The sequence below is a fragment of the Anas acuta genome, chromosome 7 (assembly GCF_963932015.1).
Source record: "Anas acuta chromosome 7, bAnaAcu1.1, whole genome shotgun sequence".
In the NCBI taxonomy this organism is placed as follows: domain Eukaryota; kingdom Metazoa; phylum Chordata; class Aves; order Anseriformes; family Anatidae; genus Anas; species Anas acuta.
In genome coordinates this window covers 25,632,266-25,649,634 of record NC_088985.1, presented here as the reverse complement: position 1 = coordinate 25,649,634, position 17,369 = coordinate 25,632,266, and the positions used below count along the sequence as shown (strand labels likewise).

At 43.3% G+C, this 17,369-nt stretch overlaps 1 protein-coding gene across 6 annotated transcripts in view; it reads left to right on the top strand.

Annotated features, from left to right (window-relative positions):
• The window catches only part of SH3PXD2A (SH3 and PX domains 2A), a 232,090-nt gene extending 214,964 nt beyond the window's left edge, over positions 1–17,126 (top strand). For all 6 annotated transcript variants that reach the window (XM_068688430.1, XM_068688429.1, XM_068688432.1 and 3 more), the window contains 3 exons: positions 575–624; positions 3,065–3,184; positions 3,316–17,126. In XM_068688430.1, the coding sequence (XP_068544531.1) occupies positions 575–624; positions 3,065–3,184; positions 3,316–5,208 (2,063 nt within the window). In that variant the 3' untranslated portion in view covers positions 5,209–17,126. The remainder of the gene's footprint in view (positions 1–574; positions 625–3,064; positions 3,185–3,315) is intronic.
• The last annotated feature ends 243 nt before the right edge of the window (positions 17,127–17,369 follow it).

Genomic DNA, 17,369 nt, shown 5'->3' with positions numbered 1-17,369 from the left:
CACCCTAAAATGTGCCACCCACCCTCAGTAATGTGGATAGCGTGATTGTCTGTTCAAGTCAAGAAGACCACCTATGTCTTTCCTTGCCTTCGTTTTTCTGTTTTCCTGGAGTTGAGAAAGTCAAGTTGCTATAATGTTTTTACTACTTCATCTACAAAATGCAGATGCTAATACTATTCTGTTCAGGGAATGGCAAAATACTATGATACAGGACAGTATGAATGTTATTAATTTAGCGGATTATTTTTACTGCTGGGGGGAAAGCTAGATACTAGGCCAATTCTTTGCTGGCCAATCTCCAGTGGAGCTGGTCAGTTCCAGCAGAAAATGCAATCCACTACTTTCTGGCAGTGACTTCCTCTTAAATTTGGTAGCTTAGCTGAGATGAACGGCAAAATTACCTTAGTGTTTCTAATATAGCCTCATAGTTACCTCTGTGAAACAAGATAGGAAGCTTAAATATTATAAGTAATGATTTCTAATATTCTTACTGTCACGGAAGAGAGCTGCTGAGGAATGTGTTTAGCAGTAGTTAAAAAGTTAAGTAAACTTTCCCTTCCTCTTTCCTTCTCAGGTTCTCCAAATTTAAGAACAAGACCGCCCCCACGAAGAGAATCCAGTCTGGTTTGTATTGTTTTACAGTATATAGTAGCAGTGGGAAGGTGTGTGGGTGTGCTTTATGAGACTTCCTACATCTGCACTGGGGTGGTGGTTGTAGTATCTGAGACATCCTTTATTTTCATGGCTGTTCATTTTATTGTTTAGGTATTGAACAAACCTAGACATCCTAATGTTAACTGGAGGATTTGTTTTTCAAATCACTGCCCTAAGTCAGCAAGTATAGAACTCTTCTTAAATTGCTGCCACCTCCCAGCTAAGAATGTCTTAGGGCTTTGCTGTGTCTGAACCTAGAAAAAAGTTACTTACAGTCCTACTGAAATAAGTACTGTGAGAAGAAGCTCATGTTGGACATCAGGCGTTTGTACAGATCTAGATATTAGAAGCCCTCATGTGTGAGGATATAGGACTCAAACTAATGTGACCCCATAGCTTCATGACAATCCCTCGGCTGTATGATGGCCTGAATATTTTCCCCAGGAAAAGGATGAATTTTAAGAAGGGAGGATGTCGTAAAGCTGTGATGTCCCATCTATGCACATTAAAGCTTGTTTGGCCAACACATAAGGTTTAAAGTTTCTCTAGGTGTCTTTTGCGAGGACTTTGTCTTGACTTTAAGTGATGACTTGTCTTAACAACAGGGAATCTCTCCCCTCCTTCCATTGCTCCCATCTTAAAGATGGCTAAGTGTGACTGTTTTATATGTTTAATTGACTTTGGATCATATGGAAGGGTGTGTTTTACAGGATTGAGACATCTCCTATGATCCTTTATCCTCAAAGCTGCAAGTCTGCACTAATTTATGTCATTTGGTCCATCATCTTCAGATGGGCACTACTCAGTAATCCATTTGCATAAAAGTCATAATATAAGCTAATAACTTATTTATAGATAGGCAATACGTAGTATTAAATCTTTGCTGTACCCTTTATGAAGAGTATGTGCCTTGTAGTTCTGTCACCTGAGATGCCTCTCAACAAACTAGATGAATATCACACTAGCATTTTCTAGGCTTTGGCATTACATTTGGTTTTAACAAGACTACTGCTCTTAATCCCATACTAAAAATAACAATGACAATACATGTGAAACCCTGAACACGTCTGCTGTTTCCAATTATCTTCATTAAAGCCAAACCATCCTATTATCTGAAGACATTTTATTATACTGTACTTCTGCTGTGTTTCAGAATTTATAGTGCTGAAACATCCAATTACAACATTGTTAGATGCGGTTTCTAAGGTGCAGCGTTGCATTATCTGCAAAATGCTACGTGCTGTGCGAGATGAAACATGGATTGGTAGTCATGGGGATTATCTTAGAAATGGGGGAGCATGTGAATAAATGCAGTATACAAATTGTCTTTCTCCCTTTAATGGTTTAGGATTGTTTTGCCTTCTGCTATCCTGTGTCAGTGGCAGGTTTAGCCTGTGTTCAAGAGATCCTGGCATATTGGAGTTCTTGTGTTAAGACCTGAAGGAATGAAGTGCAAAAGCTTCACCATCCTCTAGTCTATCCGTAGATAAGCAATCTACTAATCTGAAAAGCTTCTGATACTGAAATTCTGGAAGGGGCTTTTATCCCATTTATCCTATTTATCACCTTAAAAATAATTGTAATGAACTCTAAAATGTGACAGCTTAATGTAAAGGCACTTAGCTCTTAGAGGAGTCTGGTATGCTGCCAGAATGGCTGTAAATAGCAGTGTCCTGTTTCTGGTGGAGCTTTTATGCAGTTTAAATGCAGGTTGTGTTGGTGTGCAGGTGTTGGGGTTGAATAGAAGTTCTGGGTCTGTTATGGGGAGGAACTGGAATCTTGTGATCCTAAAGTCCTTTTCCATTCCACTATCACTTCAGCTGAGCAAAGCTTTCCAGGGTCTATATTATCCTTGTTTCTTGCTGTGATAGATGCCTTTTAGGTTGTATCACTGAAGAATTCAGATCATTTAAAATCTATCAGCATATTAAGAGCAGTAATTGATTAGGATTAAGTTTTAATAAAGTAGGATATTTGGCAATGGGGAGAATCTACCTAAATGGGCCTGTTGCAATGCAATTTTCTGCAGTTGTGACAAGCTATCCAGAACTGAGTGTTTCTGGACAAAATCTCGGAGTAAATGGGCTGTTGTTACGGTGGCTGGAATGGCAGTTTACACTTTATGGCCTGTCAGTTAAATGTTTTACTGTTCAGGTAAAGATTATCACAGTTTTAATAGCTAGTGAAGGCGTCGTGAACAGTGCACATTTTGAAAGCTTTCTCTCTTGTGGCCAATCTCAGTACTTCAGCTTCCACTCCAGAGAATCAGGAAGTTGTCGTTAGGAAGTAGCACAGGAAGAAGGAAGAGTTTTAGTGACTAGCACATCTAAGAAGGTAAATGCTTGCTTATACTACTGTTCAGCCCACTGTTTCTCAGGTTTAATTGAACAAAACTTCCTATTTGCCATAGGGTTTTCAGTTGCCCAAACCACCAGAGCCACCCTCTGTGGAAGTGGAATACTACACCATTGCAGAGTTCCAGTCGTGCATCTCTGATGGAATAAGCTTTCGTGGAGGACAAAAGGCAGAGGTGAGCCTTAACAGTGCAACTGAAAAAAAAATAATGCTTGGCTCTTGTAGGGGACTGGGTTGGAAGGGGAGGAGCGGAAAGCAATTTGTTGAGATTTTTGTGTAAGTGACATGTTCCTTGTCATCTCATAGGTTATAGAAAAGAATTCTGGTGGCTGGTGGTATGTGCAGATTGGAGAGAAGGAAGGATGGGCTCCAGCATCTTACATTGACAAGAGGAAGAAGCCAAATTTAAACAGAAGAACCAGTACTTTAACCCGTCCAAAAGTTCCTCCCCCAGCACCTCCCAGTAAACCAAAAGATTCTGAAGAAGGAACAACAACTGGAATGGTTTCTTCAGGGGATACCCAGGACTCTCCCCACAAGCTCAAATATGAAGAACCTGAGTATGATGTGCCCGCCTTTGGCTTTGAGTCAGAGTGTGAAGTAAATGAAAGTCATGAAGAGGGCACTCCTGAAAAACGACTGTTTCAGCCCCTCAAGCCCTCTCCTGTGTCATCGCTTCAGAAAGCAAAGTTCAAAGTCGGAGAGTCTTCAGAGGATGTTGCTCATGAAGAAGAGACCATTTATGAGAATGAGGGATTCAGGCGTTATGTGGAAGATACTTTGTCCAATAAGGAATCTAGTGGAGACTCGGATTCTCAGAAAAGCTCCTCTCTCTCCTTGATCCGAAGGAACTCTCCATGTTCCAACTCCCCAAAGTCATCACTTGTGAAGCCCAAGATAGACAAAAACATCCAGCCCGATCTTGGAAAATGTCACTATTCCAGGAATGAGGAAACAAAACCCAGGTCAGCTTCAGATGTCGGCTTACGTAGCATGCCAAGAACGGGTGTGAAGAAAGAGCCTGCACAGAGTCCTTCCATTAGAGCAAAGCCAATTGTTAGGCCCAAACCATTCCTGAACAAGGCAGATTCTCAGAGCCAAGAAAAGATGGATATCAGCACTTTAAGGCGTCAGCTGAGGCCAACTGGGCAACTCAGGGGTGGACTTAAAGGTTCAAGAAGTGAAGAGTCTGAGAGCCCCCCTCACACAGCTTCTGAGAACCAAGATGATCCTGTTAGGAGGAGCTCAGCTGACCTCATTACAGCTCCTTCCCGTGCCATTTTCTGCTCTAGCCATCCAGCCAAAACAGAGCAAGAAAATGACTCCAGGTGTTTCTATGTGACCACTGACTCATACCAAAAGGTACAGGATTCGGAAATTTGTTTCCCTGCGGGTGTAGAAGTAGAAGTTCTAGAAAAGCAACCCAGTGGGTGGTGGTACCTGAAATACGGAGATATGGAAGGCTGGGCTCCTTCCCATTATTTGGCTCTCCCGGATAACCAGCGAGAAACCACATCAGCAGAGACTGACGCCTCATTTGCCAGGAACAGGAAAAATGAAAACAAGTCAAACAGTTTAGAGAAGATAGAGAAGAGAGTTCAAGCTTTGAACACCATCAATCAGAGCAAGCGTGCTACACCACCCATCCCAAGCAAACCTCCTGGTGGTTTCTCAAAAACGTCGGGGCCAGTCAAAATGAGGAATGGTGTGAGGCAGCTTGCTGTCCGGCCTCAGTCAGTGTTCGTGTCTCCCCCTCCAAAGGATAACAACCTGTCCTGCTCCTTGCGCAGAAACGAGTCTTTAACATCTACTGATCATCTTAGAAATGTCCGTCGGAATTCCTCCTTCAGTAACACACGGTTGCAGCAGGGTGATGCGAAGGGAAAGCAGCCTGAGCGGTCAGGCACAGATGGCTCAGAGACCACCTCCAACCTCCCCACCCAGAGGAATGGGATCCCTGTGTCCACTGTCAGGCCAAAGCCCATTGAAAAGTCCCAGTTCATCCACAACAATCTCAAGGACATCTATGTTTCGATTGCAGACTATGAAGGGGATGAGGAGACTGCAGGGTTTCAAGAAGGTGTTTGCATGGAGGTCCTTGAAAGGAACCCAAATGGCTGGTGGTACTGCCAGATCATGAATGGTGTGAAGCCATTCAAAGGCTGGGTACCCTCAAATTATTTGGAGAAAAAGAACTAATATTGCAATATCTTTAACGTCCCTAATTTATACTGTTCCTGCTGTGTAAATGTGGAAAAAAAAAACAATTACTACACAAAAAGACGTTTCCCTGTGCCCCAGTTTGTACAAAGGGACAAAGAAGTCTATGCTGAGGACAAATCTGCTATGTTCTGGAGAGGTTTGTGGGGTTAACGTGTTGTAAGCAACTATGAGGAAGATGCAGCATAGTCAAATGCCTTTTTGTGAAGTTGTTAATAATCTTGTATGTGTAACAGGGTATGACATCCCATCTTTCCAGTTATTGACAGGAAACCAAATGTGTGCCTTTCATGAGAGAAATACACATGCATCTACCTGGGGAGTTTTGTGCCAAACTCTTTTACAACCTTGGCTCCCTTTCTCCTCGTTCTTGTCCATACATGGAATACCCAAGAGTTTTGGATGCATTTCCACAACTTGCAATGAGAAGCAAATGGAGGTTTCTGAAACACAGAGGGACTCTAATCCTTTGGAGAAGCTCACTTTTTTTTTTTAAACTCTTCTCAACAGTTGGTTGGTCCAGAGTTGGAGCCTTTTCATCGTGGAGAGATTTGGTCTCTGACTTCAGCTGTAGTTTGTTGTTACTGATAACTCACCGGCAATGGCGATCAGGTGGTGTTGGTTGGGGGCTCTTTGTTTCCTTTCTTTCTGTCTTGTTCTTTGAGTTGATTTCAGGTGTTCTAGGGCAGCAATGCCTACTGGTGCTTGTAAAAACAAACCTACAAACCCCATGCTTAAGCACGTTGATTACTTTTCAGGCTCCATATTTAGTTCTGTGCTTGACTTCTGCCAGGAGATCCTGGCTGAATTTCTTTACAGAGCTGGGTTTCTCAAAACTTACCATAATATCAAAATGTACAAAAGTCCCTTAAGACACTGAAGACAAAGCTGTCAAATGTGTTGCTTCTGTTTTTTTGCGATCTGGTCCAAATTCAAGCGTGCTGACTGCTGGCAGGGCCCACTAAGGTATTAGTTAGAAATAGCCGTAACCTTCTGCAACAGCAGTGTTTACAATGAGGGGGAAAAAAAGCCATCAAACTCAGTCTGCACATCCTTAATTTGTATATTTTTGGGGAATTGTTTTTGTGTTTTTGTCTTTTCTGTGCATTCTGGGTTTACTTTTTTTTGGTCTTGGTTTACCAGAAGAGACTTAAAACTGAAGTAGGAGCCAAATGTGTTTCTGTTCCCACTTGAATCCAAAAAGTATGTTTGTGATGGACAGTGTGCCTGGGCTTTTAATGCTCAGATTTAATATCAAAAGAATTATGTCTAAAATTCAGCTAACCAGGAAGCTGCCTCTTCTAGTTCCATTTCTGTTTGCCTTTCTTAACTCAAGCTTTCAAACATGGCACATGGTGTGGGTAGTGTGGTTGGAAATAGATGAGGCATCCATTGGAAAAGGCTTGGAATATGGAGTTATTCTTGAGGTAGCCAACTCTTGTACTGTAAACATCATTGGCCAAATCCCTACTGTACTTGAGAAAGTCTTGCTTTTTTTTTTTTTTTTAATGGCCTTGTTAATCACCCAAGATGAATATCTGGTTCCTTTAAATAATAGGCAGTATTGTATGTCTGTTTTAAGGGGGAAGGGGCAGACTATTTCACTACTGGTTTACACAAAATGATACGTGCCCTTTTTTCCCACCAGAGCTTCATACTGATTTGGCTTGGAAGGTAAAGGTTATAAAGACTTCAAAATAGCTGGGATCAAGGGACTGAGTAAAACAGCACAACAATATTGTGTGTTACCGGGGATGTTTCTCTGCCAAAAAAAAATTACACAATTTATATGTTGTTCTTGTCTTTATTCTTAATTTTCTTGGGGGGTGGGGTTTTTAATTGCCATGGTAATATCGAGAGCTGCCTACAGCTAACCTGACTGAAAGCAGGTTAACAGCTGAAACAATATCCAGGTGCCACAACTGGCTACGAGCAGTGCTGTGGCCCGAGCAGCTCTCTGCATCCAAATAGGGAGGGGAGGGTGTTTGGTTGGGATCCCTTTTAAATTGTGGTGGCAGGAGAAGGAGGTGTATCTGCACAACAGCTCGTATCACAGTGTGCAGGGTCCTCTTTGTACCTTACGTCTTGCTATATAATATATATGTATATATCCAGTTAGCTACATCTTACTGGATGTCTATCCGAGGCATTGTGGCCCTGTCTCTCATACTTCTCCCCATTTTTAGTTGTACTAATATGGTAGCAGCCATAAAAGACTGCTGGAGCTGTTGTGAGATTATAATAGAAGTATTATATTCTTCTGCTGGACAGTATTAAATAGAGCAATACATAGAGTTATCTGCTAGATTGCAGTACTAATAGTAGTGACTTAGTGACTCGTATTAATGTTGTTATGATTTATTTTTAACAATAATGATGCGGAAGTGGTTCATTATTTTGAATTAATGCACTTTAACAATAAAAGAAACCAAAACGGAAGCCAATGCAGAGAACTAAGTGCATTATTTAAAGGTGCAGTATATAATTATCATTTTCTTGAAGCACATATTTATTAAGAATTAACTTATTATTTAAAATATTCTAAAGTTTTGTTTAGAGACATTCCCACTAGGTCATCTCTTTGGGGGGATGTAGAAGCACAGCTCCCAGATCTTCTGCATTGAGCCACTGAATTCTCCACGTGCGGCGCGGCGCGATGTGAGCCGCTGCCCAGCGGGAGGAAAGCAGCACGCGATTCAGCCAGGAGAGCCCGGACTGCTAGAAAATGTTCACGCTTGCATCCAGCAAAGCCGAGCCCAGAGCACCTCTGAACTGCAGGAGTCCTCGCAGGGTTTGGGGAGGCTAAGCTGCTTTTGGTGGCCCTGTGTGACACTCGGCTGCCGCGTGCCTTGCACGATGCTGGTCCCTGGTGGGAATGAGCTTGCTGCAAGGCTCAGGTTAGTGTGAGGGCTTTTGGATCTGCCTGTGAAACACAAGGCAGCTGTCTAACAGAAGTTGCTCTGTCCCACAGCTCCCGTTCCACCTTGCTGGCTTGCTCCTCCAGCCCTGGTTTTTGCAGGGAGTTGCTTTGGCAAGCAGTGCTGGGGGTGACACTGTCAGTGCCTGCAGCACCACCGGGCTTTTCTCGAGCATCAGCCCAAGGCACATTCTGGCCCAACTGCTCCTTTATCCTGTCCAGAAGGCTTCGTGGCCCCAAGGAAAGCCAGAGCCTGTAGAGGGGCTGCAAAACCAGGCATGTGGCCTCCTTCTGCCCCCACCTGCACCAGCAGAAGGGAGGGGTGCAGTTAAACTACTTGATGCTAGAAATGAATGTGGGCTGCTGCCCAGCATGCTGTGCTTCCCACCAAGTGGCAATGCTTTGGTTTGGGCTTCCCTTTTTTTTGATTATTTGATGTTTGGTGCTTTAAAGGGGCATTTGTAGAATAAATACCACCCCCTCACACACCCCAGACTTGCAGGTATTTTCTTCCTCTCTTCTTACTGTTGTCATAGCATCCCTGATTTTTTTCTTTTTTTATTCGTTCAACTGAAAGATATTAGGACAATAATTATTTTTTTGATTGGCAAGCAGCTACTCGTAGTCAGCTCTGCTGATGCCCAAAAGTACAAGCGATTTTTCCCTGCTAGTTGTGAAACAGAGCAAAAGGCCTTAGACCAAATCATTGAAGCTTGACTGTAAAGGCAAGGAAACCTGGAAGGGTTTCGGAGGACAGTGTAGTGCTAGAAGCGTTTTAGCTCTTCTCTAAAATGTTCATGTCGCCTTAAGCTTTATTTCCTAAATTTGTCAGAACTGACACTGGATCACGAGCAATATTTAAATGCCATGTACACCTCAGTGAGCACTCAATGCAGAAATCACTAGTACTGTTTAAATGTCTCTTTTTTTTCTGGTCTCTTCTTGAACCAGGCTGCAGAGGAAGAGCTCTGCAGGGCTTCGGCAAGGCTGTTTGCAGCTGAAGGGGGCCCTCCTCCGGGGGGAAGAGGCGGCTGCTGTCACCGCGGGGCTGGCGCCTTGCTCGCACCGCTGCCCGTGCTTTCCAAAAAGTCTTGAATTTGGACCAGCAGAAAAATCCAAAACCCGATGCCGTAGAACAAAATTTGAGAATGTGAAAAATTGTCTTGCTGTATACTGCAACTTTAATAATAATGAGCACTTCTGAGTTCGTTATTGAGGTTTATATAATGCCTGAAAAGTTTAATTGCTGTTTTCCTTTGTCTCCCCATTCAAAACACGTTCTCGTAACAGCAGCAGTGATAAGTTTTTGTTAGCTGCCCTTCCCCATGGGAGGCAATTCCTGTTAAGTGTCTTAGCTCTCATGCCTTGCAGTGGGTGGGTGTAGTCGTACCTACCAGCCTTTTGCAAGCCAAACTTTTCAAGATAAAAGATAGGATGGGCGCGTGCCAAGATGTGTCAGCTGGGTGCGTGTGTCACGGCGTCTCGACAGGAAGTTTTTGAATCAATGTACATTGATAGCAAGTGCACAATGATGAAGGATTGAAATTGGCTCAAGGTTAGACTCCAAAAAATAATAAAAATTAAAAAAAAAAAAATCACATCTGCACTGGTACAGCTAAAAAAAAAAATGGATTTGGCCCTTGTGGATGCGCACCCCAAAGTCTCTTTCCATTATGATGCTATAAAGTTTGACGAAGGCATTATATAATTGTTTGCATCACTTTCAGATCTTAATGAATCGTATTTTATTGTAATATATATTCATTGCTTTCCTCAGTTAAAAAGAAAGTTACTGCTTTTATCTTATATGAAAAACAAGGGAATTTGATAAAGCATTCATTATTTTCATATTACTTGTATTAACAGAATAGAACTAGTACTATTTAATTTTAGATCTTCATAGCTAGCTTGTTAATAACTCATATTTTCCTGTGTTGTATCCTAATTTTCGTCTATTTTTCCCAAATACTCTGCATTCTTGAGAAAAACAAATCCAATGAGAGGATAAGTGCAATATTCATAGAATAAACAGGCCCCTCATCCAGGACGTGGAGTGGAACGTGCAGTGTGAAATGTTTGCAATTCTCTATTCGTGCACTCTTAGGGGAAGGGAGAATGCAGGGGAGGGTGCAGCTGGATGAAAACAGGACCCTTGGGTAGGTAGGGACTGATAGCTGGGGTTGTTTGGGGTGGGAACGGTTGCTTTTTGTACAAAGCATCACCTGTTACTAAAAGTGTAAAGATTATGCAGCATGTTGCCAGGTTTATGTACAGAATGTGCATTAACATCCTTATCAATACAGGACTTCTGAGCTATGCTTTAAATACTTTGTGTGTCACCTATGCATGATACTGCTTTCTGTTACGTCTCTGCTGGTGGTTGTCCTCTCTTACGCTTCAGAATCGACTTCAAAAGGGAAAATGCTGCTGGTGCAGTCCCGAGTTTTGATAGTGTATTGTTACTTGTATTTATTGCAAAAGCTATGGAAATATTTTTACATGTCCTCATTTCTTTCCCTTTTTTTTTTTTCCCCTTAGGTTAACAATAAGGAAGAAAGTCCCCGTTTTAACTAGATTATTTCTCACCTGCAGAATTTCACAGCCAGTTTGGGTTTTGATGCCGTATTTCTTGGCTTGCAAAGGATGATCTCTCAGGTCCAAAATAAAGTTGGGCAGAAACTCTGCTCTTTGAAAGTTTTTTTATTCTAAGTCCTATTTGAACGAAAGGAGAATTTCCATTTGTCCAAAACAATGTGATTTCCATGTAGCAACAAAATTTTATCTCTGAAAAACTGGACTGTTGCCATGAGAGTCAAAAGAAATGTGAAAGCCAGAGCATTTGGTTCTCTGAGCTCTGGGGAGCACATCTCCTGTAGCTCTGCTTCTTGTCCCTGGAGGGCAGTTGTACCTCAGCTTCCTGCTTCAGTTTTGTCCTGCTGGTCTTCAGTTTGTGAACGTATGAATATTACCAGAGACCTTTGCATTCAAATAGAGAAACCGAATTCTGCAGCTGTACTGAAATGTTATCAATGACGTGGTTTTGGCGAACATCAAATACTTCACAGATAGATCTGGTTTTGAGGAGCCAACCTAGCTCTTTCCTGTGCTCTCGTCTAAACCAGCAACAAGTCCATGAGCATCAGTAGAGTCGGTGCTCGTTGTGGGCCATTCTCAGCAAAAGCCAGCACCCCTGCTCGGTCCCCGTGCCTCTGAAAGGAGCACAGGACCACTGAGCCCCGGGGCTGCCATGCCGTGAGCTGCTTCCCAGCAGATCCTGCAGCTTTTTAAAACCAGAGCTTTGCTGCTATTTTGCCGGTGTCTTCCCGACACCAGCAGCTCCTTCTCTGGCAACTTCAGATGCTATTTACCTGCATAGCAAAGTGCTGCGTGTAAGTCCAGTGCTCAATAGCTGCCAAAAGTACCAATACAATGTTCTGAGAGCAAATGTTTAAGTTATTTTTCCCCCTCATTTGCTTGATAGAAGCAGGGACCACCAATGTGGCGATGCGCGGGGAATGTGTCTGCACACTTTACCTCTTCGATGGCCTCTGCTAGCCGTGCTCAGTGCTTATTATTTCTCTTCCTCTCCCTCCGTGCTGCTCAGTGGCCACATCTGTTTGTCTGTAACTCTCACATAACGTACTGTATGTAGGGCCGGATCCAGAGCTCCCTGCACTCGGTTGACTTCGGGCCGCAATGTTGCTGTTGCTGCTTTTCCTCCTTTCTCTTGGCCCCAACTCTGGGCAAAGCAAAGATTCCCGTAGTTAAGTCACCTGTAGCTCTTCCTAGTGAGATACCTCTAGGTGTCAGCTTCGTGGGGTGTGCATGCACTGCCGAGGTGGGGAGCGAGGGTGTCCTTTTTTTCTTGGGTGTCCTCACATCAGGGCCGGGGCTCTGCAGCGAAGCCGTGCTGCGTGCGGGCCTGGCTGGCGGAGGCAGAACAAATTCGCTTCTCCCATTTTATAATGTCAGGGCTGGGCTGGTCCCATAAACAATGTTCTTCATTTGTTCTTGCATCGAGGTAGCATTGACTCTAGTTGGAGAGTGCAATTTAATTTTTTTTTTGTTTTGTGTTTGTTTTTTTTAATAAATAAATTTGGTTTAAAGCTTCACACTGGCGTTTTACAGACCTGTTTTTGTCAGCAAAAGCCACTGCTGTCCTGAGTTGAGACTCCTGTTTGTTACTGAATCAAAATAATGGGAATTATATTAACAATTGGGAAAGAAATGAGAGGTAACTATATTGGCAGGGGCGGGGTAGATAAAAGATAAAATATGAGGAAAAACTGTTTCTAATAAGGCCGTAAATTATTGGGTCTGACACTGCGGGTGCTTTCTCTGTATAGATGGTTTTAACACATCACTGCTCTGTGTTAGGGTTTTCCATTACTGAGAAAAGTTGAGTTTTACGCTCCATGACAGGCTATGGCAATCTGTGTCCTGAAGCCAGGGACCCACCGAAGCCAGACAAGCGCGTGCTACGCGGTGCTGGTAGCAGAGGCAGTTCGTGTGGCTGGGAGGTGGCGTTCACTGAGGTCTGGCTGGCAGAGCTGGCATGGGCTGCTGCTCCACACCTGCCTGCTGGCCCTCCAAAAACCAGCCAGGTGCTGGTGGAGCTGTTGGGAGATGTTTTCTGGCCTTATCTGACGGTGATCTGCCCCGGATGCTCAGGGTTAGCCGGGTGCAATGGTACCTTTCTTTCGTGGTCCCTGCAGGGTGGAGGAAAGAAGCAGAGGGAAGGGAGGAAGAATCACTTGGCACTGCAGGAGAATTTCTGAAATGTAACTCTTGATACGAAAGCAAATATTTCAGGCTTTTCCAGATACTCTGCTCTCAAAGCTCTGTTAATGCCTCTGTGTTTGAGATCTGAAATTGAAGCGATACAGCAGGGCCTTCGCTGTGCAAACAGTTCTGGTGTGGTTTGAGAGCTTGTTCTCAAACTGTGTCTGGGTCAACAGGGAAAGGAGTAATAAATAAACAAAATCCCATCATCACCCGTGGGGTTTAGGTGTGTGAGGGGGGGAGATCAAATTTGGTTTTGAGTCCAAGTCCCCCTGAGCATGCAGATTGGGTTTGTCCCTGTCCCTAGTGAAAGGACAGAAGAAAATGCTGCAGTCACTGAGCTTAGTCTGTAACAATTAGTGAACTGGAGCAAGTAAAAGGGGAATTAAAAACAAACCTTTTCTAAAAAATGAAATATTTCTGTGAATAGCCGACTTAACTATTTCCTGTCTTAGGTTTTCATGAGGGAGGAAAAAAAGCAGTTATAATTGTTTCCAGTCTCTAGGAGAAATTTTTTTGCCCCATGCTGAATGGGCCTGCTGAAAAGACTTGCTCATTACTCACCGTGGGTTCAAACCTGGAGTATTGTGAAAGCAGAGCGTGTGTAGCGTTACAATGACTTTTTTGTACTAAGGGCCCAAATTGGCTGTTGTGGGGTCAATAGCGTACAGAGTAGGTGCACTGCTGTTGTCTGGCAAGGCTCGTGTTATGTCAGTTCTTTTATTATAGGTTTAATCACAGGCAGCAACGTTGGTTACTCTGCTCCCAGTCTTTGGGCGTAATCAAGCAGATGAGACTCCTCAGTTAAGACTCGATATCACATTTCACATGGGAGAATTCTTGCCAGCAGTTTGCTGCTTTGGTCAAAGTTCAGATGCAGATAACTCGAGGAGGGTGTTGAAAGCAACTCCATTGGGCATGTACCTCTGTGGCTGTTTCCAGAGCTGTTAATGAGCCCAAAGAATTTCTGGAAATGGGAGAGAATCAGTTACTGGGAGCCTAAACCTGTCACTGAGTGAAGGCTGAAATCTGTTCGAGTGGTTGTGCCCTCCTCCGTTAGGAGAGCACTTGCACGTGGCTTGTTTGGAAAGCCCTATGGGTTTCACTCTACCCAATTTGTATTTAATGACAAAATCGATCTAGGCCTGGTCCAAATGAGGCTTTGCAATGGGTTTCCTGGGTCATCGATGTTCTTATTGTGACCTTGAATATTAAATACTGCTGTCATTTTTTGTGTTGGTGTAGCACTCCATTTTCTAGCGGATAGGTGGTGGGAATGTACCTGGTGGGGGTTTGGGAGAGTATGTTGGTGACCAGAGATAGAGAAACGTGTGGTTGGTCTTAGTGTGTGTGGTCAAGTTGGTGATGCTATTTGTTTGTTTTTGTTGTTTTTTTTTTGTTTTGTTTAACATGGGAACCATTTTGTCTGTTCTGCTTGGGAAAAAGTCTAGAAGTTGGTGTGGTTTCTGTCGCTGTGTACATGGAGAAGGAATAACTGAGAGATTTTTTTGATCTTGTTTTTATTTGGAGAGAGGTTACAGGCGGGAGTCCGTTCAGTTTGTCTTGGGATGAGAGTTAAGAGTTGAGCCAAGAATTGAAGAAAATGAGTTTGGGGAAACCTTGTGTTCTTTTGTTTGCCTTTTTTTTGGTTCGGTTTGTTTGTTTGTTTGTTTTGTAACAGCTTTGGACCATATTTGCTTGTGGCCTCTAATCTAGTTTCATTGAAGGCAGTGGAGTGAATATTGGTCATGGTGCAGATGTTTGAGGTTTTGGCCAAGTATCGGTTCTTTTAGAGCTGACAGGTTTTTTTTTTTGACATTCATGGCATCAACCATTAATGTACCTATAGCAAATGCAGGGCTAGAAGCAGAAATAAATACTGCAGCCTCGTGGATTGTCCAATTTTTATTTAATAAACTTGAAGTGACCAGTTGGATGGAACTGTTTGTACCGTGAAGAGCTCCTGCTAGGGTCCAAATGTGTTTGGGTCTCTGAGGTGCACCTCATTTTCTTTTCTAGGAAAGCATGAAAAATATTGCCTTTCTCAATCATTCCAGTCAAAACTGAAAGCCAGAAAAATGGCACTCATGTATGCGACAGTACCTTCTGTCACTGGTGGTATGAGTTATATCATCAACGAGGGACAAAATGCCCCCATCAGTCTGAACTGGCACAAAGCAGACCTTTCTGTGACCAGTCCCTGAGTCTGCATGTGAACTTGGTAGATTCAGTGCAGATTAGATTTCTAGCTAGCAAATATGAATGACTTATATATGACAAATATGAATGGGCAAACACAAGAGTTGCATCCTCAGTGCAGAAAATACAGCTCTCCTTTGTGCCAAGTGATCCGTAGCAAAGTCTTGCAAGCTTGTAGATCATCTGGGGACCTGTGGTGATGTAGCTGATGCATACGGTACTGTGGGCCTGCTTCTGGGACTGGGACAATAGAAGTGCATCTCTGTCCTAGGCTAAATTAATGAAATTATCATAGCACATTTTTTTGTTGCTCTAGATTTGTCTGGGGGAGGGGGGCGACAATGGCTGTGCAAGCCATTACCTTCCCCCTAACCCAGACTTGAAGACTTGACTTGATTTTAGTGCCCAGTCCAGAACTGGTTTCAGATGGCTCTGCTGCCCTGGCTGGGACAGGGGCTGCATTTGGGGTGCTGCCCTTGTTTCCATGATTGCCTAATGGCCACATGCCACGGCCAGGTGCTTGCTTGCTCAGAGAACCACAATACAATGTAAAGCAATGGAATTGATGTGTGTGGTTTGTTTGTTTCCTTTTTTTTTTTTTTTTTTTTTTTTCCCCCTTAGAGCAGCATGTGCTGAAGCCATGAAGTAAAAACAAACGTTTGGGGTTGGGATTTTAATCATGTCTGTGTCTGTAGAGGTGAGAACTCTGTATGGTCGCTCAATGGAGAATGAGAAAACTTCTCAGGCAATTGTGCTTGTGAAGACGCAGAGCAAGAACTTGAGATTTTTGTCCCTGAAGGTAGATCTCAGCATCCCTCTTCAGTCATTTGTTACAGCTTGGAGGTGAACAGTGTCTAATAATGGTTATTCAGGACTGCTCAAAAACTTCTGGAGGAAAAGAAGAGACAATTTGAGGTTCTGTACACTTGTAGAGCAGGGAGTTAAACTTAAAATACTGTCAGGTGCTTTATGGATTAATTTTTTTTCCCTAGGATTGTCACAAGTCCTCATGAGTGTATCCTGGCTGGTGCTCGTGGTGTGGCACAGCAGCTGAGTATAGACTGCTGCAAAAATTCATAGCTATACATCTGTGGTGTACGTGTGTACATTGGAAAAGATCAGCCTAAAAAGGGCCTGGAGTAAATTATGCTTGATAAGAGCTCCTGATCCGTGTGTTCCACACACACCACAATAATGTGTTTAGGCAGCTTTAGCTCCTCTCAAGGCATCTGACAACACGTGGGTGCTGCAGCTTGGGCTTTGGAGGATGCCAAATGCTAGTGGAAAGGGCAGCTCTGGGTGCACACCATCACCCAGCCCTTCCTGCTCTTCAGCTGTGCCCCAAGACAGAGCTCTGCCATGCCAGCACAGGATCAGGCCCTTGGCACAACGTTTGTCCTGTCCAACAGAGCCAAGCTCAGCTCTGCCGAGCGCTTGGAGGGGTGCAGCCATGAGTGCACTGCTCCACAGCAGTGATGTTCACCTCCTGTGTGTGCAGGCCCAGCGGAGGTTGCGAGGGATGGCCGGAATTTGAGGGCTGTTTTCTCAGCGTTACTACAAGTTCTTGCAATGTGAACCTCTAACGTTTTCAAAGACTCAGGCAGAAAGGACTTGCTAAACAGACTGTACCTGTCATCTCCCAGTTCATTGATTGCTTGGACCAAAGGTGGTGCTAAATCTGATCCTCATCTGTAATATTTATATTTTGTTGGACTTTTTTTTTTTGAAGTGTTTGATAAAACAGATGCAGTGTCCTTCTTACATGAGAAGCTTATTCCCTGCTTGGGACTTGGCAAAATTCACTGGACCTTCAGGGTCCAGAATTGTTGCTTGATAACATTTGAGCAGGCTTGCAGTGTTCTGGGGGGAGGTGGGGAAAGGGTACTCTATCTTCAAATGCTTGCAGACTGTAAGAATTGACTTGTGATTTTTTTGTATTTTGTTTACATTGCCTCTTATGCCCTAAGGAAAAATAAATTTTTGACCTTTTTAATTGTGATCCAGTTGGTTTATTTTTATTTTTTTTCAACCTTTTCAGTACTGTTTTAATTCCACTCAGTTTGTCAAACCACTACATTTAACTTTCCCAGAATAACTTGTGACTTACGTGTATGTGCAATTGCAAATTTCAGCTCAGGCTTAAATGGATAAAGGATCTTGTCTTGTCCCCTGGCTCTGAGTTGTTACTGTACCTGTATTTTTGTCTCCTAATTCACAAAGTTTTAGGGACTGCTGCCCTCAA